General features: G+C 47.5%; 2 protein-coding genes and 1 long non-coding RNA gene across 3 annotated transcripts in view; 1 reads left to right on the plus strand and 2 right to left on the minus strand.

The window, feature by feature from the left end:
• Positions 1–200: 200 nt before the first annotated feature.
• Positions 201–4,118, minus strand: bco1l (beta-carotene oxygenase 1, like). The gene is made up of 11 exons (XM_069721249.1): positions 4,055–4,118; positions 3,183–3,311; positions 2,709–2,838; positions 2,235–2,382; positions 1,906–2,053; positions 1,446–1,666; positions 1,028–1,294; positions 841–946; positions 666–760; positions 457–568; positions 201–355 (listed from the first exon to the last, which is right to left on the minus strand). Exons 1-11 carry the CDS (start codon positions 4,116–4,118, stop codon positions 201–203), a joined length of 1,575 nt encoding a protein of 524 aa, XP_069577350.1.
• A 1,507-nt stretch (positions 4,119–5,625) lies between these two features.
• Positions 5,626–24,488, minus strand: part of LOC138634359 (kalirin-like) — a 31,470-nt gene continuing 12,607 nt past the window's right edge. The window contains exons 22-57 of the mRNA XM_069721224.1: positions 23,951–24,030; positions 23,736–23,874; positions 23,143–23,277; positions 22,811–22,973; positions 22,147–22,262; positions 21,897–22,019; positions 21,267–21,449; positions 20,969–21,093; positions 20,800–20,866; positions 20,610–20,719; positions 20,201–20,270; positions 20,028–20,117; positions 19,842–19,934; positions 19,408–19,519; positions 19,133–19,323; positions 18,837–18,938; positions 18,526–18,680; positions 18,190–18,292; positions 16,032–16,193; positions 15,737–15,938; positions 13,249–13,305; positions 13,052–13,155; positions 12,447–12,578; positions 12,235–12,348; positions 12,091–12,161; positions 11,938–12,004; positions 11,760–11,863; positions 11,614–11,683; positions 11,390–11,476; positions 11,026–11,118; positions 10,653–10,703; positions 10,344–10,421; positions 10,045–10,230; positions 9,790–9,961; positions 9,556–9,701; positions 5,626–9,469 (exon numbers count right to left, since the gene is read on the minus strand). Of these exons, the coding sequence (XP_069577325.1) occupies positions 9,284–9,469; positions 9,556–9,701; positions 9,790–9,961; positions 10,045–10,230; positions 10,344–10,421; positions 10,653–10,703; positions 11,026–11,118; positions 11,390–11,476; positions 11,614–11,683; positions 11,760–11,863; positions 11,938–12,004; positions 12,091–12,161; positions 12,235–12,348; positions 12,447–12,578; positions 13,052–13,155; positions 13,249–13,305; positions 15,737–15,938; positions 16,032–16,193; positions 18,190–18,292; positions 18,526–18,680; positions 18,837–18,938; positions 19,133–19,323; positions 19,408–19,519; positions 19,842–19,934; positions 20,028–20,117; positions 20,201–20,270; positions 20,610–20,719; positions 20,800–20,866; positions 20,969–21,093; positions 21,267–21,449; positions 21,897–22,019; positions 22,147–22,262; positions 22,811–22,973; positions 23,143–23,277; positions 23,736–23,874; positions 23,951–24,030 (4,239 nt within the window). The 3' untranslated portion in view covers positions 5,626–9,283. The remainder of the gene's footprint in view (positions 9,470–9,555; positions 9,702–9,789; positions 9,962–10,044; positions 10,231–10,343; positions 10,422–10,652; positions 10,704–11,025; positions 11,119–11,389; positions 11,477–11,613; positions 11,684–11,759; positions 11,864–11,937; positions 12,005–12,090; positions 12,162–12,234; positions 12,349–12,446; positions 12,579–13,051; positions 13,156–13,248; positions 13,306–15,736; positions 15,939–16,031; positions 16,194–18,189; positions 18,293–18,525; positions 18,681–18,836; positions 18,939–19,132; positions 19,324–19,407; positions 19,520–19,841; positions 19,935–20,027; positions 20,118–20,200; positions 20,271–20,609; positions 20,720–20,799; positions 20,867–20,968; positions 21,094–21,266; positions 21,450–21,896; positions 22,020–22,146; positions 22,263–22,810; positions 22,974–23,142; positions 23,278–23,735; positions 23,875–23,950; positions 24,031–24,488) is intronic.
• LOC138634360 (uncharacterized) lies at positions 12,627–15,765 on the plus strand. Its single transcript, XR_011311968.1, has 3 exons — positions 12,627–13,216; positions 15,311–15,398; positions 15,602–15,765. It is a non-coding gene; the product is annotated as an uncharacterized lncRNA (long non-coding RNA).

The raw sequence follows: 24,488 nt of genomic DNA on the forward strand, positions 1-24,488 counted from the left end.
GACAGATTTTATGATGCAGTGCAACTTTCTTCCTCTTGTCTCACTGGAAACTTGAGATCTGCGTTGGACTAAATCAAGTTTTATCCTTAATTTTTAATATTCCGCCAAATCAGTCTTTTAAAGTGCTTTGGAAAAAAAATGATATATAAAATGGAGTCATGTTATCTTTTCTCATGTCCACTGCGTTAACGTGTTGGTTGTCAAACAGTGGCGGGAATGAAAAGTCCGTGCAGGTCCATGTGGACGGGGACGGGGATGGAGGCTCGAGCCATCTCCTCCCAGGTTTTTGCATTGAGGACGAGCAGGAACGGAGAAATGTTGGGATCCGGAGAAATGACGGACGACAAGATGACGCCTGGAGGAAGAAAATACAACCAGTCAGAACCAGACAAGAACTTTTTTGTGTTTCCAGGTTTCTTTAACTGTGAGTAGGCGTGGTTGGGGCGCGAGCCTCACCATCATCTTCCTCCACGGCTCCCGGAGATGCGACGAACACTGGCTCTGAGGGGAAGCAGTTTTCTTGCCGCCACTCGACGTGTTTCCTGGTGACGATGTCGAACTTAGCGATCTGTGGTACCGGAGCATTAGAGGAGCATTTAAATTCACCCGTTTCTCTTTGGACCGCAGCGTTGATCGGTTCGGTTCAGATCATGTAAATGGTTCACCTTGTTGGATTGGGGTGACCACTCCACCCTGGAGCCGTAGAAGTATCTGTACTTTCTAGTGTTGAATTTGTAGTTGATCCCCGGCAGCTCCAGACCTGAGGAGGAATCGGACTCGTCGGTCAGGAGGATTAAACCGTGTTCACCGTGTCTCAAACTCACCGCCTGGATAACGAACCTTCGAACAGGATGTCCGGCTGGCAGTAGACCGATCCGTCGTCCTGCATCACCGCTTTGGCCGTCGTGTCTGTCAGAGTCACCAGATTGGATCCTTTTGGAGAGTCCTGGAGAACACGACAGTTTAATGAACCATGAAATGGGATGTAAATAACGTTCACTCGTCTACTTTCTTGGTCCAACTGTACCTTGTTGACGTTTAGTGGCACAACGAATCTCCGGCAAATCGGCAGAGAGGAGCTCTTGTTGGCCTTGACGAAGTCTTTGGTTTCTTGTTTCATGTTCTGGATGTAGAACATGTCGTACAGGCTGCTGTCCTCGTAGCCGATTAGGTCGAAGACCACGTGGCCCTCGTCCTCGTAGGCGTTGAGGTGGTGGAAAACCACCAGGGCGTCACCGTGGAAACGGGTAGCGATCACCTTCCCCGTCTTGCGATTGATGACGTGAAATAATGTCTGAGGGGTAAAAAAAAACAAACGTTGCGGTTGCAGTGTGGATTTGCTTCGCTTCAAACACGTCCGACGGTAAAACCTTCCCGGTGCAGAACGTATTGGAGCGTTTAGGAACCTTCGTAGAGTTTAACCGTCCCAGCTAGACCGGACTTACGATGTCATCCTTGTCGTATTTCAGGCAGCTGCCCCAGGTGACTCCTCTGAAGTAAGCGGTTGCCAACTTGACCATGTCGAGTTTGAAGGGCTGCTCCACGAACACGATGTAGTTCTCCGTCATGCCGAAGCTGTGGAAGTAGCTCGGGAACCGGGTGGAGCGGAAAGGAATGGAGCAGACCTGCTGCATCTTCCTCAGCGCCGGCTTTGTACGCTCTTCATCTGAAACAGACGACTCGCTGTTGTAAGAATTACAAATTAGTTTCAAAGTGAATATCGACAACTTCTAATGTTTTCAGGCTGGAATCAGAATATTTCTCATTGTTTCCGTTTTTAACTGCTGACATCAAGTCTTCAAACAACCATCCGATTGCAGCTTCATGAATCACGACTTCCTGTCGTGTCAGAAAGCGAGCGAGACACATTTCAGCAGGTTTTGAGGACGACTGCGGGCGTTGTACCTGAAGCGTCAGCCGGGACTTTGAAGATGACGTATCTGGGCCGGCCCAAGCTCACGATGGCGGTGCCCATGTTGTAGGTGTTGCCCTCGTCGTCGTAGTGAGGATGAGCCGTCGCCAAGTTCAGAGCCACGTGGTTCCTGTAGTTTATCTACAGTTTAGTGGACAGGTGTCAAAACAACCTGAAGAATCTGAGGGACTGTTTGCACCCGACCCTCCAGAGCCTGGACGGTGGAAACAACGGGAACCTGATGACCTCACGTTACCCAAAGACAATCCGGACGTTGCCTTTGGACGACACTCGTCCTGAAAGACTTCCCCGGAGAACTCACCCGGCCGACCGTCTCCAGCGTGTCGGGATCGATCTGGTTGATGTAGTTGATCTCGGAGGAGGCGTAGTAGTCCCGGCCGTACCGGATGATGTTGATCAAGTTGTTGTCGGTGAAGTCGGGGATGGCGTTGCAGAGGTGCGTGAACGCCCTGGTGAGGAAAGGGACCAAATGAAACGCATGTCGACAGGTGCTGCAACACAAGCACCTTCTAATGTGACGTGGTTGAAATAGATCTGACGGACCTACAGAACATTCGTGGTGAATTGAAGCAGATCTTTGTGTTTACCGACGAACCAAAACGTGTCTCTGCGACTTCCAGAGTCTCAAATGAACTGCAGCCGATCCGGAGATCTCAAGAGGTCCCGGATGGACTAAACGTGACGTCTAAGTCCATTCGGGACACGTAAAGATCTGCTTCAGTACATCCGCAGCACGAATGCGTGTCTGTTGACTGGACTGAGCCGGATGTTTCACCTGGAGAAGATGTTTTTGCAGGGATCCGGGTAGATCATGGTTCCAAACTCGGAGACCACAATCCTGTCGGCCTTGATGTTTCTCTTGTAGGTGTCGCTCTTCAGGAACTTACTTCGGTAAGTCACCTCACCTGAAACGACAACATGGCCACTGTGAACACATGCGACAATCCCCCCGTCTCACAGCAGAGCTCGTCTTGTATACGTGACGTTTTAAACGCCACGAGGGGGAAAGGAAACCTTCCTGTTGCCGGTGGACGGAGCAGACGAAGCAATAACCTTCACGAGGACGCCGCTTCATCGCCGTGGACTTTCTGAAGCATTTGGAGGGTCTCTTCATGAAGGTTGTTGGTCCTCCTGCTCCGTGTGCATCGCTGTGCTGCGTTCAGGAACCCTCTGAACTTACAGCTCCACCCTCATCATGTAAATATTAAGAGAAATGATGCTGTCGTATTTATGTTTATTAAAGTCTGACCGTTGCTGAAGGTGAAACTGTGGATGAGCGACAGGCCGTCGAACCAGTGGTTGTACTCGGAGTCGCCGACGGAGAACAGACCGGGGCCGTTCCTCAGCAGGGTGCCCTGCAGCCAGGAGGGGACGCATCCTGCAGGTCAAAGGTCACAAACACACATTCTCACGCTCCCACGGAAACAGATGTTGTACAAACAATCTCCACACGAGGTCCATTTTTCAACTTTCATTCTTCAGAAACAGAAACAGGAGTTGATGGTGATGTGATTAGAAGGAGCTGAACTTGTAATCGGAACAGATCAAATCACTGCAGTCACACACGCTAACGTCGTGCTCAACTCTGAGCAGCTTTACGAAGTCCTCAAGTCATTTGTGCAAACTCAAAAAACTAATTTAAATCCTTCTTTCAGATTTTCTAGTCGTTAAAATAAGATAAACGGTTCTGATTTACAGTTTTAATAGAATTAAACACGGAACGTTTTATGTTTAAGAATCGTCAGTTCGTTAAGTTTAGATTTTTGTCATTTTGTTGAAATGCAAAGTCCTAAAAAAGGTTTTATGAACATTGTTAAAGTGAAAGACGACATGAAACAACGTCTTAATTTCTCCCTTGAGAATTTTAGTTGAGCTTAGTTAAACGACTCTGCTGCCTTTAAAAATACAGAAATAATCAGGGATGTTGCAAGAAATATAAAAAATGCAGTAGTAATTTGAAACTTCAGAGAAAGTTGAATATCCCAGAAAATACACTAATATTTGTCATTTTTTTTCCACAATAAAGAAACTTTAGATCTGTTGTCGGAAAGGAAATATAGGATTCAGGATTCAGACCCAATTATTCTAAAATAAAATGATCGTGCATTCAGAACCGCTCACCTTTGACCTGAGCGTTCACCGGCTCCGGAGTCTCACATCCATTCTTTGCAAATATCGACTGCATGTTTCTCTCCCGAGCTGCAAGCCTCGTATATTTCCCAGAGTGCACTTCTCCCGTCGAATCCCACCACCGACTGATACTCGCACAGGGCGACCGCCGACTTTATACCGCGTCTACGTGATCGTCTCCGGGTCCGGCAAAACAAACTTTAGTGGATTTATGTAAGTGTGCTGTTGTGGACTTTGCTCGGCTTTTCACAATAAGATAATCCTTCACACGATCGGTGTTATTTCCAGAACCCCAAACTTTTCAAGTTATCAGTGATCATAATCCAGTAAACTGGGACAGAACTCAAATTTACATTGAGTTGCATTTTATTTGATTTCAAATCACTTTTATTGACTTTTTTTTGGTTTAGTTTCTGTAAAAGAATTTAAATCTGAATTGTTTTATATCCTGTCTGTTCTTTTAATGTGAAGGGGAGCACGCTGCAGGATGAATCATTGAACCCAAACCTAATTGTGAGAAGGTTGATTATCCGTAAACAGGCGATAAGGACATTATGACATCCGTCCGCAGATTATTGCTTATCTCAAACTAAAACTGTGAAACTCCCTGCTGATAAATCCCCATCTTATTTATTGATGGACGGATTGGACATTTATGAAGACAGCAGTGATCACATATTTAAATCTTATCAATATATTCCTTTTTATTGATGCATAAAGTCATTGTTACATAAGTGTAATAATATATTCTCATTTAAGATGCAACTCTTGATTATTTTTAATAATCAGCTCAATAATTTCAAGTTACTTTCTCGATTAAATGTTTGAAAACGGAGACATTTTGTCCAAAACCTTTTACTAACAGGTGTGACATGAAAAGCAGCAAATGTTAGACTTAGTTTATTGATTGCAGCTCAAATTGTTGCATTAATTACCATGAAAACGCACATTTTTACCGCATCTCTGCTGATCTGTGTTTTAAAAACAAACACGGCTGCAGGACAACTTTTAGAGAAATGAGTCTGGTTTTTCTTCTCGGTGTGAAACGGCCGAGCAGGTCTGGAAGAGTCTCCGGGTGGCTGAAGTTGAGACTCTTATCTCCGTCGGTGTAATTGGTTAAATCAGTTTACTGCTTTACAGACGTTGTTATCAGGATGTCACAGTTCAACGACGCAGCGCACAAATTACACCACCGAGAAACATGAAACCTTTGCACAGGAAGTCGCTCCTCCAGGAGTCGCGTTCATCGTGCGTCTGTGGTGTCTGATGTGTTTCTGGGTAATTCTGATCTCAGTCCGGTTCACAGGTCCATTCAAGTGAGCGTTTTCATGTCATATAATCACACAGTTCACTAACCGAGTCTTCCACGCTGCACCGAACCGAACCAGGATCCGGTTTGATCCGGACGACACCACCGCTTCAGGTCGGACCACTTCTGGTTCTTTGGTCTCTGAAAAGTCTGACGAGAGACCAACAGTTTGTTTCTGCAGCCTTGATCGACGACATCACTTTATATAATCAGTAATAATGATGACGGATCCCGAAGAAACACCGGCTCATGGTTTGGATGAAAAATGAAGTTTATTACAAACAACAACAGAGAGCTGTTAGCAGTCAGTTAGCAGCTGTTAGTTCTGTACAAATAACACTGTTTGATTGGTTAGTTGAGTTCGCCGATCGGCACCAAGGCTAGGTCTCAAACACCACCCTACGCCCTCCGTAGCGCACCACCATCCACCACCATCCACCGTAGCCCACCACCATCCACCGTAGCGCACCACCTTTCACAGTGCACTGATCTGGACGCTGCACCACCTCCGACCGTGGTTCCTCCACCGAGATAGTTTCCTCCTTCACCCTTCCTGATGCACCACCTCCACCTGAAACTCTTCACCGTGCACGACTCTCCACCGTTCGGACTGCAGCTTCGTCCTCCGTCGACCCCACCCGTCCGGTGCACGCCGAGGTGCAACTCTTTTTTAAAAACAAACTTTTCTCCAACGTTGTCCGTCGTGAATTTGACCCGTTGGATTTAAACACCTTGACGACGGCCTCTTTCAGGCGCTTCTGTTTTATATTGCGCCGTCGATCTGAACAGATCAACAAGTCGACACGAGTTACGATGAATCCCAACACGAGCGGCAGCATCCTCCGACTGATCTGCACGCTGAAGAACCGTCGAAGGAGAGGCGTCGTTGGCTGGATTAGACTTTTTATATCAACGTATCGCTTCATCTGATCAGACAACTCGGATAGATTTGGAGACGAACGCACGTGTTTTTTAAATTAATACAGACTTGAATTTATCAGTCTTCAGTTTTCCAGCTAATTTCCTAAAAATGTTCGGCTTTTTAACTGCAAGTTTCAAGAAAACCTTTTATATTTGGATCATAAAACAGCCTGAAATGTACAGTTTAATAGCCGCAGACTGGAAGCTTTTCAGGAAATTAGATGGTAAGTCCTGGTTGACTTATTAGATACGTTTCTAAACCAAACGGCCGTCAGTCCGTAACGTCTAAATCCAAACATTCCCGTTGGACAGATTCGAAGCAGCAACAACGTCCGCTCCATCAGAGGACACGTGTTAAAGAAGAGCGCTCGCTGGGATGTGACGAAGCTGCAGACGGGTGTCGAAGCCGTCGGTGTTTTTCCTTTTAAGGAAAGTCGTCTGTCTTAACGCACTTCTCACACGACGAACACGGTTCTTTAGATCCCGTCATCTCCACCCAGCAGGGACGTTCAGAACCTGAAGATCTGGAGGCTTCACAGGGCGTTTTACTTTGAAAACGGACCAGATTCTCCTTCCTGCTCCGTCTGGCTTCAGTTCATATTGGTCACGTGACCATGATGATCTGAAACCAGCAACCGGCCGCATAGCGGGGGATTGTTGGTGTTTTGTCCCAGCAGGGAAATAAAATGTGGAGGGAGAGACTAAATTCTTCCGATGGTCAATCTGGGTTTCATCCAAAAGGCAACTCGGCTAACTTTTATGTTCTTCAACGCGTTTCTGCTTTTTCTCTTCTGAATTCCCAGTTTTAACTTCTCGAGGGACCCGACAAGAAAATCTAAGGAAGTCCAGTTGCCTTTTGATGAAACCTGATTGAATGAACCCGAGTGTCTCTGATCCGTCCGGCCGACGTTCAGACCTGAAAGTGAGCCGACTCGCATTAAGACAGACGTGATGTGAATGCGTGAAGGTTTGGTGGTCGGCCTCGGCGTGGTGCTCCCGGCTGCGTCCTGAGCCCTCGGTGCACCGCTGCTCAGCTCCTTAAGGACCGGGGTGTTGTCTGAGGACGGCACCAGAGAGACAGAGAGACAGAGGTAGAGAGAGACAGAGAGAGAGACGGGCAGAGAGCGTGTTGAGGGTTGTCGTAGAAACGGACGGTCACAGTAGGTTCGCCGCCGTCCGCCGGGTGGACAGAGAGACGGACGGCTTCAGTGTCCACAGTTGAGTAGCAGTTGGACGTCTGGTCTATGTACAGAAACGAGAAATGCATATTCAGAATATCCAAACTAACCAAAGCTGGGGCCGCCATGTCGGCGCCTCCACCGCCGCCGGTTGCTATAGTAACAGCGATGGAGGGAGGGGCAAGGGGCGGGGCGGCGGCAGCTCTGGTTCGCTAAAAAGACCCAAAAAAAAAGGGTGTCACCGCAAACACAACGAGTCGTCATGGCAACGCTACACCGGGACACCACCTAACTGTCCGTGGAAAAACACGCATACACACACACACACATACACACACACAGGACGGCATAACTAACACCCCCACACACTCACTCTCTCTCACACACACACACACACACTCACTCTCTCTCACACACACACACACACACACGCTCTCTCACGCACGCAAATATTAATATGACAAACATTTTCTCTCGATTTTTTTCTCTATTGAGGTGAAAAACAGATTCTATTATTCTTAATTATCATCATAGTCATCATCTTCATCATAGCAGTGGAGTGTGTATGAAGTGTGTGTGTGTGTGTGTGTGTGTCCTCAGTCTGTTTATACACACTATTAACAGGACGACACGCAGAGAGCTCAGCTCTGATTGGCTGACGGCTCCGTTCACCTTTTCTCTTCTGCCAGGCTTTTCTTTTTTTTCTTTTTTTTAACTGTCTCTGGTTGCTAGGCAACGGCAGCTTCCTGGAGCCCCCCCCCTCTGCTGGGTCCGATGATGGTGGTGATGTTTTGTAATGATGTCATGTGACCTCCCTCCTGCAGACCCACAGGAAACAGTTTGTGAGGTCATCAGGGTGCATGATGCTTGGGGGGCTGACGGTGGCCTCTGATTGGACGAGGAGGCAGAAGGTGTGTAAGGGTTGAAGCACCAGGAAGGAGGGAGGAGTCTTAACAGTACCTGCTGCTGGGAGAGTGTGTGTGTGTGTGTGTGTGTGTGTGTGTGTGTGTGTGTGTGTGTGTGTGTGTGTGTGTGTGTGTGTGTGTGTGTGTGTGTGTTTACAGTCCTTTAATACTGAGCAGTAATCAGAAGTGTGTCACGCTCCGTCATTATTAGTCTACCTGTCCGGTTCCCAACCTGAGGCTCACGACCCCTCTGAGGCGTCGCAGGACTGTAAACAGGAAACTTATTCGGCTACTGGAAATAGTTTTCAGATTTGTTGCATTATTTAATAAAATATTGGACATTTTTACCTTCTAAAGATTCTCATGTGCATCATCAAGACAATTTTTGACCCAAATCTTTTAGATTTTAATGCTTTCAGCATCTCAAAGTGCTTTTTCTTGATGTAAATAACGAGATAATTACATCATCCCGGGCTGTGGAAAGCAACATTTTTCAGTTTTCTTGTGTTTTAGAGATGATTCATTGAGAACTAATCACCAGATTATTGGCCAACTGCTCCTAGATGGGAGTTTCATTGGTGGAGGAAATTATACAGACGATTTAGGAGGTAAAAATTCCCCGTTTGAGTTTAACTGGTCAGAAAACAGAAGTCAGGTTTGTCTCTGAGGAACCGGAGCGAAGAGTTTAACAGATAAAACCCGACACGCCTCCGACCCTGGAGGTTCGCAGCATTCAAAATGTGTGTGAGTGTTGATAGTAAACCAGACTCTGACCCTGCTGTGTGTGTGTGTGTGTGTGTGTGTGTGTGTGTGTGTGTGTGTGTGTGTGTGTGTGTGTGTGTGTGTGTGTGTGTGTGTGTGTGTGTGTGTGTGTGTGTGTGTGTGTGTGTCTGTGTGTGTGTGTGTGTCAGTGTGTGTTTAGCACGCTGCGTGGCACCCAGCCTTCGGCGGCCGGCGAGTCGCTGTTGGCCGGTCGGTACACCAGACTCTGTCCCTGCTGGTTCGATGCCAGAATCTGGACCTTCTCCCCCCGGAACACCGAGATCTCGTCCTCGCGCACCGCCGCGAAGTCCTGCAGCACCAGAACCAGCTCCTGAGGGGTCAAAGGTCACATGCAGTAAGTCTGACTTTTAAAAACCACAACGAGAGTTTCAAGATGAAGAACGAGAGAATCCACACCTGGTCGTCCTGCTCGCCTTCCGGAGGAGGTTGAGGGGCGTGGCCGTTGGGAGTGGGTGGGGCCGATGGCGGTCGCCCTGACGACAGCGGGCGGGTCACGGAGATCCCGCCTTCCTTCCTCTGGTACTCAATGGGAGACTGCAGAGCTGTGGACACAGAACGAGGACATCATGGAGATTGAAGGATGTTTTCAGGGTGATGTGAAGATGACTGTTTCAGAGATTAAAAGATCACCTGACAGGAAGTTGTTCTGGGCGTCCAGCAGGGCGGCGATGGTCTCCACCCAGGTCATCTTGATGCTGGCGGAGGACGCCTGCAGCGTGAAGCGCTCCGCCGAGCCGCGAGACCACAACACGAACTTGCAGGGATCACCGTCCACGCTGTCCTGCATGGCCAGGTAACTCACCTGATCACATGACAACACCTTTCATTCAGATGTAAACACACCTGGAGCCAGAAACATGTTTCACCTGACTGCACCTGTCTCACCTTGATGCTGTTCTTGAACTGGTAGCCCGGGTTGTTGGAGCCTTTACGCAGCAGTTCGCTGAAGATGACGATCTGCTCGAAGAGGAAGACTCTTCGCTCTTTGCTGCGGGACAGAACTCCTCCGTCCTGCTCCCAAACGCAGAAGGTCTCCTGCTGCAGCAGCTTCCCCTGAGACGTCAACTTCCCCTGGACGACACCAGGACACACGGGTGAGGACGGAAGGAGGGACAGGTGAGGACAGATGACAGGTGAGGAGGGACAGGTGAGGACAGATGACAGGTGAGGAGGGACAGGTGTACCTCGTATCCCTGCAGGCGTCCCAGGTTCATCATGTCGTTGCAGCGTTTGGGAACCATTGACATCAGATCCACGGCTTTCTGTACAGAGAACACGTAAAGCACACAGCTGTTACGTGCTCTGCATTCATCGAAAGTAAACTTTCTGGTTTGGCTCATATGCTGGCAGGAAGGGGGCGGAGCTAGTGACATATACTACAACCAGCCACCAGGGGGCGATCCAGATCATTTGGCTTCACTTCCATGAGGCTGTCATGTCGGCCATCTTTACATTAAAACTGAGGTAGAGTTGTCAGGAAGTGGAGGACTCACCTCGATCTCCTCGCAGTCCAGTCCGGCTTTGGACGTGTATTTGAGGAAATCCTGGCGGACAAACAAACGGGTCATTCAGGTGTTTCAGTCAGTGAACGTCACACTGAACACGAAACCTGAACCGTAACCTCGGAAAACATTAGAACATGGATTAGACGTCCCAATGGGATCAGCTCTGATCTGTGAGGATAGAAACTGATGAGAGAAATTACAAACTGCAGAAAACAAACTGTTTCAAGTCCGTAGAAACGTAAGTACAAATATCACATTCAAAAACCCAGTTGAGACGTGATAAATACACTTTGTACACTTTCAGATCTATTTTCCCAGAAGGCCGTCGTAAAGAGGAAGACGTGCGTTGAAGCTCACAGACCTTCAGCAGCAGCTGGTACTTGGTGATTCTCTGGATGGGTTTGATCAGATAATCACTGATGGACATGCGACAGCTGATCTCGTGTTGAATCTCCTGCAGACACAAAGACGGATTTGAACCCGCGGCGGTTTTCTGTTGTTTGTGTTGCAGAAAAATGATTTCATCTGAAAGCTCATCGCTCCTCCACCAAACTTCATTCAAAAAGCAGCCTGCTCACTGAAGCCTGCAGGTACGGCACTGTTGGGCTTTCTCTGAATTTTCTTTTGTTTAAAATTGTTGTTGTTGTTGTTGTTGACTGACCTGAAACATTAAAAGAAAGAATATCAAAAACATGGAGAAAGGAGATACAGGAGCGCGGCGTTACCTCGAAGAAGGTCTCGTACTCGAGGACGATGAACTCTGACCTCGGCTTGTTCTGGCAGTAAACCACGTACATGTGCAGACGACGTTCCTGCAACAAACACATCCACGTTGGTTTGAGTCGCGCAGCCAATCGGCAGTTAAAGGAGTCGTTCAAAACTTTGGGAAACAGTCCGATTCTCTTTGGTTCTGAGAGTCGAGACTCTCTGAGCCGTCTGTCTGACTCACGTGTCTGATGAAGAGGTCGGCCAGCAGGTCGTGGTTCTGAACGCACCGATCCAGCTCCACCAGGAAGAAGCTGAAACACAAGAACACACGGTGAGCGGGCCGCGGGCCTTCGTCAGAGAGCGTTGGTGTCGGCCGGTGTCACGGACTCGCGGTGCCAGTCGTAGATCTGCTGGATGTTGCCGAAGACGATCTTGTCTTTTCCTCTCATGTCCTCTGGGATCCCTCTGACCTCCAGCCTGGACATGAAGCCCTGAGACCACAACATACACCTTCAGCTCAACGTTCTCCTTTTCTATGAGCTGCGTTTCTGGATCGCCGTCTCACCTCCACGATGACTCCCAGGTCCTTCACGTAGTCCTTCTCTGATTGGACCATCTCGTTGACCACGAACCTGCACCGACACAAAACCACAAAGCTCACGCGTTTCCCTTTTCAACTTCAGTTCGTATTTGGTGACGAGCTTTGAGTGTTTCTTACATGCGTCCTCTCAGCGCTTTGTTTCTCTGCTCGGTGTCGGACTCATTCGATCCCTGATCCGAATCCAGAGCCTGAACGAACCGATCCGAGAGTCAGTTCAGCTGAACACGGGTTAAAACCTGCTTCATCATTCATCATCATTACCTCGGGGTTGTTGGGGTCTTTGATGATCTGCATGGGAGGGGGTAGAAGGCTGTGGCTTTCCTCCTCTGGCTCCTCCTCCCCACCGCTATGCCCCGCCTCCTCCTTCCGTGCCTTCTGCACCGTCACAGATGAAAACCGTTTGCATCACAGCACATTGCGACCGTGTCTCGTGTTTTTAACGTGTTTGTGCGCTTGCGTGTCGGTTTGTGTACCGTCTGTGCGTTGCCCGTGAGGGGTGTGGTCGTTTCTGGCTTGTTGTCCCGCCTCCTGGTTCTGATTGGAGGTTTCTTCTGTCCGTCAGCTTTTCCTTGACTGAGCCTGCGGACAGGACTGGTCAACCAGCGCTGGAAGGACGAAGTTCAATCACAGTTACTACGACTGATACCTCTGAATATTGGACCGCTACTACTGTAGTATACAATTCTATATTTAAGTACTGTTGAATATGTTTAGCGAACTATTTAATCCGTCACTTTAAGTTAACTGTATGAATTAAAACAGTTCATTTCATCAAAGTATTGAATAGTTGTCGCTAACATTTAAACCGCTCCAGTCAGCTGACTGTCAGGACTTGTTTGCTTTCTAGTTTTCATGCAGTTGAAGTCGGCACATTGTTTTGGTTTGTTTTTTAATCGGATCATAAATTCTATGATTTGAAATGAGATAAAAGGCATAAAACCAACAAAGGACCTCGAGTTGGTCAAACTGCCCCGTAACTCTTTAAAAATGCAGCTTCAGTAAATGTGACAGACGGTTTCAGCTCTGATCAACACGGATCCTCTTCCAACCAAGAATCTCCGCTTCTGACAGCCGTTACCTTCAGGGTATTTCCGGTTCCTGAGCCGCTGCGTTTCGGTCCCGGAGAGCCCACGGCGCCCCCCGGAGCCCCGCCCACTCCGTAGACCGTGGGGGAGGTGGCACCTGGGAGAGAGGAAACAAGGAGGAGTCGATGAGGAGTTCCACGGGAGGAGTTGTCGGTGCGGTGAGTCCTCGGAGAGGTCGTTGTCGTCTCACTTTGAATGGAGGTCTGAGTCGGGAGGCCTGAACCTTCGGAGCCGTACAGGCTGGACTCTGCAGAGACACAGAGACGCCGAGTCAGCACAAAACATTTAGAGACACAGAGGACATGAAACTGAAAGATCACAAACCATTTCATGACTTGAGAAAACAGAAAACGTGTTTCTTCTTCAACGGTACGACGGTATTTTATCATTTTGTCACTCCTGGGAATCAGTGACAAATTAAATATTTCAGAATAATTAATTTGAGGATTGTTTATGAAAACCAGGCAGACAAATCAGAATATTTTCACAGAAACTCCAATCTGACTTTTTGACCAAATCACTTCATCATTTTAAAGACTTTTTTAAGAACGTCCTGTTTATTGTGTAACAAGGACCATGAATAATACACCAACCAGATCAAACTTTATATGACACCAGTTAAACATTTCTGCTTCATTCAAATTCACTCATATTCACTGAACATTGTTGGATGGAAACAATCATTAATTTTCTAATTCTTTTGTTGATTTTTTGCAAAAGTTGATCTGGATGGCCCGAACACACGTTGTGATGTTTTAAACCTGTCGGATGTGTTTCATGAGTCTGATCGCTGCGAGCTGGAAACTGAAGTTCAGGTGAACCATTGAAAGAAGGACGCAACACACTGATCGCACTTCCTGTCTTCTTCTGGTCACAACAACACTGTGTGTGTGTGTGTGTGTGTGTGTGTGTGTGTGTGTGTGTGTGTGTGTGTGTGTGTGTGTGTGTGTGTGTGTGTGTGTGTGTGTGTGTGTGTGTGTGTGTGTTTCTTCCATAGATAAAGAAACCTGCACATCCTGTTCACCACACACACACACACACACACACACACACACACACACACACACACACACACACACACACACACACACACACACACACACACACATCGTCCTCCTTCACTGTATTTCTCCTCACTCATTAACTAACTCTTATTTTCTGCCCAACACTCGTCTCTCTCTCTCTCTCTCTCTCTCACAGTAAACCCACCTCGCTCGTCCTCTCCCTCAATCCATCCCCAAACGCCTGAACAATCCCAGCATGCACCTCTGCTCCGCCGCATGCTTCCATATCAGTCCATTCAGATAAAAGATCCACAGAAATGAAGACAGATGAAGAGTTTCTCTGCACAGAGCTGAATGAAGCTGCACAGGAGTCAGTACTGTGGGGGCGGGGCCTAACAACAAGGGGCGGGGTACACTAAATGGAGGTGTGGCTTGTAGAAAACATTCACTTCTCACACTTAAATTAAATTCATTGAAATGATTGTAAATACAAAAATTTAAAAATCAGAAATTATGATAAAGTTAAATGAAACTAATGTTACTGAAAATAAAATTTATTCAAAAGAAATTAAAAGTAGATAAAAATGTAAAAAAAAAAAAAAGAAGAAAGGAAAATAAATATACAAGAAATAATGCAAACATGGCCAAATAAAACAAGACAAATATCTTATTAAATAAAATTACATTGAAAAAATGAAGAACGTCAAGAAAATAAAATAATTTCAGAAGTAAATTACAACAAAGCTGGAGCTGAAAACAGAGACTATTTTTAAACTGCAGCTCCCATTGTTTGGTGATGGGGAAGAAGACCCAGCAGGTAGACACACACACACACACACACACACACACACACACACACACACACACACACACACACACACACACACACACACACACACACACACACACACACACAGTGTCAGGATGTTAAACTGTTGATTCCCGTCTGTCTGAAACTCCTTCAGGTCAATGTTTAACCCTAAAACCTCACCTCTGGACTCTCTCTCTCTCTGTGTGTGTGTGTGTGTGTGTGTGTGTGTGTGTGTGTGTGTGTGTGTGTGTGTGTGTGTGTGTGTGTGTGTGTGTGAAACATCTTGTCAAACCAGACTACAGATTAAGGCCGAGCTGAAGCTGTTATCAGACGGAGGCCGTGTTCACTCTCATGTGGTCACATCTGAACTCTATTTTGATGTTTACTTTGTTACCATGTAATTTGTTTACATTGTTTGATTCGTTGTGTGTCCACAGGTGGACCTGAAGACATTATGAAGACTTTTCTAGGCTGACGTGTCTCCGTCAGTGGAGACGGTCCACGTAAAGTGTGCTGCATGAGGAGGTTTGTGCCGGCTCAGTGTGGACTCGATCTAAAACACTCACACATTTATTGTTCATGTTGAGCTGCAGGACGGCGTTTACAACTTTACAAACATGGATTTAAATACTGTGGGGACAGGACGTGGGACATCTCAACAGTCCAACACACACACCCAGACCCAGTGGTGTGGGTGAGGATGTTTAAAGCTCCCTCTGTTTAAACAGGAAGTGACACGGGGCCGCCGTGGGACGAGCTGCAGGTCAACACGTGTTGCTGTTTGAACGGAGTCTCGTGTTCGCAGCTGACGAGACGCATCACGACTCTCCGGTCACAACGTGCACTGACGCGGGCAGACTCACCTCTGCCGGCGCTCACGGTGGAGGAGGAGTTGGAGGAGGAGGAGGTGGTGGTGGTGGAGGAGGAGGAGTTGCAGGAGGAGGAGGTGGTGGTGCAGGTGGAGGAGGTGCTGGAGGACGTGGTGGAGGCCGGGATGAGCCCCTCCATGTCGGCTGCACTGTGGGAGTGTGACAGGCAGAGGGAGCTCATCGGCAGCAGACCCTCCTGCGAGGACACATGTTCCAGGTGTTGAAATGCAATCACACGCTGTGAGACATCGAGTCACACGTGGGGACGTTTGGTTTGTCCTTTATTTACCTGCTGAGGCGTTTGCTCTGTCGTTCTGACCAGACACCACCCGGGCCGATCTGCCGAGCGCTCCACCAGCTCCACGGTCTGACCGCAGCGAACGCTGAGCTCTCCTGCTGCCCCGGAGGAGAAATCCAACAACACCACCACTAACTCACAGCCGCCGGACAGCTGCAGACAGACGGAGGACGGAGACGGGAGGTCAGAGGACACACAGAGACAGGGAGGTCAGAGGTCACACAGAGACATTGATATTTGATTTATTTTTTTGACATTCTGGGACTTTTTTATATTATATATGCATTCTTATATTTGTCAGTACATTTTTGTTATTTGTTTTTGTCCTTTTATTATTTTTGAAACCCTTAAATTATGTAAGAAAATATATTTTACATATTTTAAATTTATTTTATTTTTTTAGACATTTATTAATTTGGTAAATTTTGTTAAATATTTTTTAACATTATTGATATTTTGAAGATATATTTTTGTAATTTTATTATTTTTTGGGCTTTATGTAATGACTATAAAAACCCAGATTACCATATTTTTTGGGACATTTTTAAGATATATTTCAGACATTACATTTTTTCTGAACTGAATATTTAAAACATTTTGACTCGACACAGATTGAAGCTGTTTGATTCATCCGTCATATTTTGTAAAATCAGAGAAAATATTCCAGTCTGATAAAAAATGACGTCACTCTGCAGCAAACGGACGCTTTGTTCTTCATGACAAACGGCCGAAACACAAACCGTGAACGCCACATACATCATCCGGACACCCGCACTCTGATTGGCCCGACGAGCTGCACAAAACATCACGTGACCTGGACTGCGAGCTGAGGTCGCCATGGTTACCGCTGACTCCGTGTTGACTGATGGTGAACCGGAGCACATGGTCTGCAGTCTGAGCGTCTGCAGGGAGCGGAGGGGTGTTCCCCGACAAACCCAACACAGCTGCGATCGCTCGTTCACACGCGTGTGCAGGAAACCATGACGATCCGAGAAAACAGACGCAGCTGCTTCAACAGAAATAATGTTCAACACGTCCAGAATGTAACGCAGCGAACACGTTCCCTTCAAAGATCTCCGACAACTTCAGACGATTCAACAACAAACACAAACTGACTGCCGTTCATCATCATCATCATCATCATCCTGTATGTGCGCCACAGTGTTAAAAACCTGCTGGAAAACATTTTGATATTTTCTTGACATTTCAGGGACATTCAAAAGTGTATTTTCTGTTATGTCCATTTTTTTGATAACTTTTCAAATTTTCTGACACAATATTTTGTAAAAAATTTAAAAAAATATTTTCCTGATATATAATTTGTTTTTGTCATTATATTATTTTTTTTAAATATTTTGTTACATGAGAATCTTTTTTTAAAATCTTTTTTAAAATGTCTTACATTTCTTTTGTATTTTTCTGACATTTGGGGATTTTTTTATTTGAATTCTTTTGACCTTTATTACATTTTCAAAAATATTATGGAATTTATTTTTAAAGAAGTAAATTATATTTAGTTTCTGATATTTGATTAATCTTTTTTTAACCTTTTAAAAGTATTCTCTGGATATTTTGTCAGACACATTAACCCTTTTTTAACCTGCTTCTTCTCCAAACCGTAGTTTCGTGCTTCATTATTTTCTTCTGCTCTGAAACAAACCAGTAAAGTTCAGAACAAAACAAAGATCAGCTGTTTTTCTGCCCTCCTTCATGTCTCCGACAGGCTGAAGACCGTTCAGTCGGAGTTCCTCTCAGCTGTCTGTTTCTACGCTGCGAACTCAACGAGCCGCCCAAAGCCAGCGGGGTCAGACTGTCAGAGGTCAGAGGTCACGGCCGCTCACCCCACCGTCCGCTCGCTAACAGCAGGTAAAATAAATCAAACATACCTCGTCTGCAGAGAAGTGAAAGTTTCTTGAAGGAGTCCGACCACGAACAGTGGAAACTCCCTCAAACACACACACACACACACACACACACACACACACACACACACACACACACACACACACACACACACACACACACAACCACACACAACCACACACACACCCAGCCAGCTGCAGCAGCGGTGAGGTCATATGACTGCTCGACACACCCCTCTGACTGCAGTGTGTGTGTGTGTGTGTGTGTGTGTGTGTGTGTGCGCTACCTTGTCACTGTCGGCGGTGTTTTGGGACGTCCGGGAGGCGATGGACACGGTGTCGGGCTGACTGCTGGCGTCACCCAGACTGTCTGCGTCCTCGCTCGTCTCCCTGAAAGACAAAAACATGTTGTCGTCTCCTTCTTCTCTGTCGTGGTTAAAGTTTGTGGACACCTCGTGTTTCATCACTCTGGTGTGTTTTTGTGTTCGTCTCGGCTTCAGCTGTTAGTTTTCAACGCGTCATCGTGAGCACTAAAACGGGTGTTTTCTGAATGGAGTCTGGTGTGTGCTGCAGTTAGAATATTAACAGCTGAAGGTCAGAAAGATCGAACGTGGACGCGTTACCTGCGGGAGATGCTGCGCTGTCGCCCCAAGGTGGGGTTGGGTGTTTTGGGGAGGGGGATGGGCTCCCTGAGCGCCCCCCGCAGGTGACCCCGCCTCTCCTGGATCACCTGTCGAATGCTGCGAACCCACTCCTGCTTCAGCTCCAGCGACGCCGCCTGAGCGACAACAGAAGGCATTTCTTTACATCCTTTAAAATAAGGGGACATTTAGTCTTTGTGAATGTTGGATTCACCTTTTGACGCTGTGTGTGTGTGTGTGTGTGTGTGTGTGTGTGTTACCTGTGTTGTCTGAGTGTGTGTGTGTGTGTGTACCTTCAGCACCGTCTTGTTGTCGGAGGTCGGCGTCCGTCCCACCCACAGAGCGAACTTGCAGGGATCTCCCTCGATGTGCTCCGTGACTCCGAGCTCTGAGGTCTGACACACACACAGTTCATCTTTCCATTATTACACCTGACAGCTGAAATCTGGTCCTAACACGAGTCCTTCTTCTGGACTCTGCTCTAAAGACCATGTCTGAATTTAAATGTCCCATTAACCACAGAAAAGCAACATAATGCCCCTGATGTCCGTCTGGTTCCTGACTGATCATGTGATGGTTTCTCAGTTACCCTCAGCCTGCTCTTGTACAGGTATTTGGTCCGTCCAGACGAGTCCTTGATCTCCTTGCTGAAGATGAGTGACAGCTCAAAGAGGAAGAGGTGTCGGTCCCGCCCCTTTCTGATCAGAGACTTGGGCTCCCAAACCAGGAAGGAGTCCTGCAGGAGGAGCTCGCCCTGCACCTCCAGACCTTCCTCCAGACCTGCCGGCACAGCAGAGACATTACGTGTGAGGTGTCGGAGCGACGAGGAGGAGGGGTGCCTCTTCCTCCGTCTGCGGGTGTTACCTTCCAGCATGCTAACGTGCATAGCGTCATTAGCTCTCTTTGGGACGCTCAGCATCACGTCCAGGCCTTCCTTGATCTCCCCTTTACCCTCCTCACAGCAGGCCAGCAGCTCCTGCAACACAGCCGACAGGAGCTCCGTCGGTCGGTTGAACCACCCTTCCTCCATTTCAACGTTCATACAGAATCTGAGAACTTTGGTCAAGTTTGAGAAGCAGCTGAAAACCTTTGATTCACAAAGAACCGATATAAAAGCTGAGGAGTGTAAAGAGTGTGAATGTGGAGCGTCCTGCCGCTGAGCTCATTCATCAAACCTCCACATGAACTGTTCCTCCGTGGAAACCCTCAGAGGTTCTGTGTTTCCCAAACAGCCAGAAGGAAAGAACATTTTCAAGCGTTCCTCTGAAGTTAAAGTGAAGCTCTGAAGCCGCCGTTACCTTCAGCAGCAGCTGGTACTTGGTGATCCTCTGAACCGGTTTGATGAGAGATGAGGAGATGGAGTTGGTCAGGCCGTGTCTCCTCTGGACCTCCTGAACACAGGAAACCGTCAGACTGGGGATAACGGGCCCTTCAAAATAAAGTACCACCGAACTACATTAAAATGAGGATGTTTGTAAACGGACCTCGAAGAACCCGGCGCCGTGTTGTTGGATCAGTAAACTGGAGTCGGGTTTGTTCCTGCAGTACGTCACGTACATGTGGAACTTATCAGCCTGAGAGGAAGCAAAGAGATGTACTTTGAAGTATTTTAGTCACGTAGATAAATATCGGTGAATACTGAACATTAACCGGTTACCCAGGTAACGAAGCAGTGTCCCACGTCCTCGGGAAGCTGCTCGTAGTTTTCCAGCTCCTTCAGGAAAATACTGCAAAATACAGAGTACTGAATTACCACACACACAATATCATACTGGGTAGTACTGTAGTACCTGCTGTACTACGTCCTCCAGTACCTGGAATATGTTGCAGTATATCAGTACTATCTGTTTCAGACTGTACTACTTATATCACAGTACTTACAGTATCTGTTTCAGACTGTACTACTTATATCACAGTACTTACAGTATCTGTTTCAGACTGTACTACTTATATCACAGTACTTACAGTATCTGTTTCAGACTGTACTACTTATATCACAGTACTTACAGTATCTGTTTCAGACTGTACTACTTATATCACAGTACTTACAGTATCTGTTTCAGTACCTGTTGTGGAACTCGTAGATGTCCTGGATGTTTCCGAACACGATGTCGTCCTTGTTGGTGAGACCAGGAGGGACGTCCTCCGAGCCGCTGGTCATCTCCCACAGGTACGTCTGCACCAGGAAACAGTATTACCAACAGGAAGTACTACACAGTATGACGTAGTACTCCATGGGATGGTCTACGGTTGTACCTCGATGCACTCCTGTAGATCTCTGACGTAGACTCTCTCGGTCTGAAGGAGCTCAGCCATGATGTACCTGACGACACACAGGTGGTGTCACACTGCGCTCATCAGTACTACTACCAGTACAAGTAGTAGGAGTACTACCAGTAGTAGTACGGGTACTAACAGTACTCACTCTTTCTTGCGGGCGGAGCGTCGCTTCTCGTCGCTGACCTGGTGACTCGGGTCGGACAGGTTGACCTCGGGGTCGGAGTCGGACAGACTGTTGGGGATCAGCTCCAGCTCCAAGTCCTTATTGTCCTGACGGGACGCCGAACAAACTCGGGTTCAAGTCTTTTCCACGTTTTATTATTTACGAAACTCTTATAAACTTCTAATTTCACATAATCGTATCTGATCATTCTGAGAGCTGCAGACTTCGTTTTGGTTAAAGAGCAGCTGGAAACCGACCGTAGTGAAAATACATCCCGTACCTGTGCGCAGCCTCCCAGCGCCGTCTCCAGCAGGTGGCGGTATTGTCCCATCCTCACCGTGAAGTCGCGGTAACGTTTGTCCACCGCGGAGACACAGCGACGGAGCTCGGTGCGGTGGGCGTGGCCTTTAGCCAGCATGCTCTCAGCCAGCTGGATGAGCAGGTGAACCTTCTCCTGTGTGTGCTGAGAGACACGTCAGGACACGTCAGTCACAGCGTCCCTACGTTTCAGGATGGTGAGATGTGGACATGTGTCTCTGTTCGTCATCTGAAGTCTGTTTGTGGACATTTTGTCTCTCCTTCCGGACATCTTGCGTCTCTTTGGGATGGTTTTGTCCGTCTCAGTGATGACAGCTTGGTGCTCTGTGGCTTCCCAACAACACACATTAACATTCACCACATACAGACTCCCTGTGGGCGGAGCTTCTGCAGGCCTGTTCAGCAGTCCTCAGCGGTCCAGGTCACACAGATGTGACATAAAGATCAAATTCTGACACTAAATAAATAATTGTAGGTCTTATTGTTTCTTTTTTTGTTCGGTCTGACTGAGAAAGCTGCTGAACTGCGTTTTATATGAAGAAAAAAAGGTCATGATTTGATGAACTGTGCAGAAACCATGAAAAAAACCCACCTTGGCAGAAACGCAGAACTCTCTGTGTTGGTTCAGCAGTTCTTGCGTCTCCACCACTGTTGCCCCCGGCGACGTATGCGTGGTTAAGTAGTGGTCACCTGACTGCTGCAGCCAATCCAGGGCCTGCGATGAAAGGACACGTTAGACACACCGTTCCAATTCAAGGCTAGCACTTCGCCACGTGCAATGAAAATCCCCCAAATTTGTGTTTTAAATTTGATTTTCTTTATTTTGTGGGCGTGGCCTCTACCTGCTGGGCGTGGCTCTGGAACATCAGGTACTGCTGGCACTGGTCCAGTCGACGTTTCTTCAGAGTCCAGAAATGAAGAACTCTGTTTTCCCTCTGCAGTAGCTCGCTGAGGATACCTGAGCACACCGACACACCTGGGTCAGGTAAACTACAGACACACCTGGGTCAGGTAAACTACAGACACGCCTGGGTCAGGTAAACTACAGACACACCTGGGTCAGGTAAACTACAGACACACCTGGGTCAGGTAAACTACAGACACACCTGGGTCAGGTAAACTACAGACACGCCTGGGCCAGGTAAACTACAGACACACCTGGGTCAGGTAAACTACAGACACACCTGGGTCAGGTAAACTACAGACACGCCTGGGTCAGGTAAACTACAGACACGCCTGGGCCAGGTAAACTACAGACACACCTGGGCCAGGTAAACTACAGACACGCCTGGGTCAGGTAAACTACAGACACGCCTGGGTCAGGTAAACTACAGACACGCCTGGGTCAGGTAAACTACAGACACGCCTGGGTCAGGTAAACTACAGACACGCCTGGGCCAGGTAAACTACAGACACACCTGGGTCAGGTAAACTACAGACACACCTGGGTCAGGTAAACCGCCCTCACTCGCTGTACGTTTCTAATCACGCTGTGTGTCTGTTCACCTTTGACCTGTTGCTCCGGCACCCTGGAATGCCCGGTGACCTCAGTGACCCCGGTAACCCCGGAGACGGTGACGCTGTGGCCGGAGATGTTCGCCATGGTGACGCTGTTGCGGTGGATGTACTTGAGGAAGACTTCGGCGTTCCGTCTGGCCAGAGTGCAGGCCTGTCGCCACGGAAACAAGATCATATTGATGTCATTGCCTGTATAGACTCCATCTCTTCAACATGTGGAAAGTCCCGACACACTTGATGTGCTCGTTTACTAAATTATTATTGGACGGTCACAAGCCGGGGGAGGGGCTTAGCGAATGTTCAGGATTATTAACGCTCACCTTGAGGAAGGCCTCCTTCTGCTCCATGTGTTTGTTGATGAGCGGCAGCAGCTGCTCCGGCTGCCTGTCTCCTCCTCCACACCAGTCCTCCTCCCGACGGTACTCCTGCTCAAGACTCTCCAGGACGCCGCACACCTGCAAACACCGGCAGGTACGGACTCAAAGAAACGCACACATGATCTGTGGGTGTTCCTGTTTTTGTTTGATGAAACAATGTCCACAGATGGCCGAGGTGGAATCGTCTAGTGCAGCGCCACCTGGAGTTTCTGAGCGGTAAATATTTCCAAGTGGTCACCTGCGGTATTGCAACAACAGAAGTATTTTCCCCGTTTAACATCTATTATGAAACTTCTCCAACTACCTTCTTCTATTATTCATTTTAATCCATGTTTTTACATTTCAGTAATTACAGAGCCTTGTGTGACCTCATTGTGACAAAAAGTCAATCGGTTTTACGATTCATTTTATTATCTATTACTTACATTAATATCAAAGAAGAAAATGTACTTTGCTCATTTAAAATATGAAATTTAACCCGTTTTCTGAGTGCGGATACGTGTCTGGCGCCCTCTGTTGACCAGGTACAGACGTACCTGCTGTGATGTACGGTAAAAGGCGGCGGACGCGTTGACCAGTTTGAGTCGGTCTTCGATCCTCAGCATCAGAGTCTGCCAGTGCAGCGCCACCGTCTGGGCACAGGACCGCACTGCATCTGGATCATAGTGACCTGACCTGAAGAGGGAGGTCGGAGGTCAGAGGAAATATGTGTATGGGACAGATTTTATTTATTGATCAGACAGGAACTCACCTGACCAGCAGCTCTGCCCTCTGCTGCAGCGCCAGCGCCACCTGGTGGGTCCTCTGCAGGGAGTCCGCATGCAGGAGAGCCTGGAGGAAGACAGCACGTCCACTTCATGTCCAATAATCCAACAAGAGGACTACGAATCCCTCCCTGGTGTCCCGTTGCCGGGATAACCTCCCTGTCAGCTGTGACGGACATGAGCCTCGTCCTTATTTATTCGCTGTCTTGCAGAGTTTCCCTGCAGGAGTTTGTTTCGCTGAGCTGGTAAGACGCCCGGAGTTTGATGCATTTTGTCTCGAGATGAATTGAATCAGGAGCCGAAACACACGATAAAAATCTCCATAATATTTGCAGCAGCTTGCAATTTTAAAAACCACCGTGAACAGAAGCTCTGCTGAAAGACTTAAAGTGGCCTTTCAAAACAAAACTGACTTTATGAACAAAAGTGAGTGTTCGTTTCCAATCATTAGGCTCCGCCCCCTCTCCTCTCACCATCAAAACAAACTGCTGCCAGGAAGTGAAATCATTTAAAGTCTAACTCAGG

Source organism: Brachyistius frenatus, unplaced genomic scaffold, assembly GCF_029030835.1.
Source record: "Brachyistius frenatus isolate BFR_SWC_R1_liver_20210118 unplaced genomic scaffold, ASM2903083v1 Contig_259, whole genome shotgun sequence".
NCBI lineage: Eukaryota > Metazoa > Chordata > Actinopteri > Embiotocidae > Brachyistius > Brachyistius frenatus.

Coding starts and splice junctions, on each gene's coding strand:
- bco1l (XM_069721249.1), bottom strand. CDS start 4,118: ATGCAGTCGATATTTGCAAAGAATGGATGTGAGACTCCGGAGCCGGTG. Junction 3,312..4,054: donor GGTGAACGCTCAGGTCAAAG/GTGAGCGGTTCT, acceptor TTTGACCTGCAG/GATGCGTCCCCTCCTGGCTG. Junction 2,383..2,708: donor TGCAAAAACATCTTCTCCAG/GTGAAACATCCG, acceptor TTTCCTCACCAG/GGCGTTCACGCACCTCTGCA.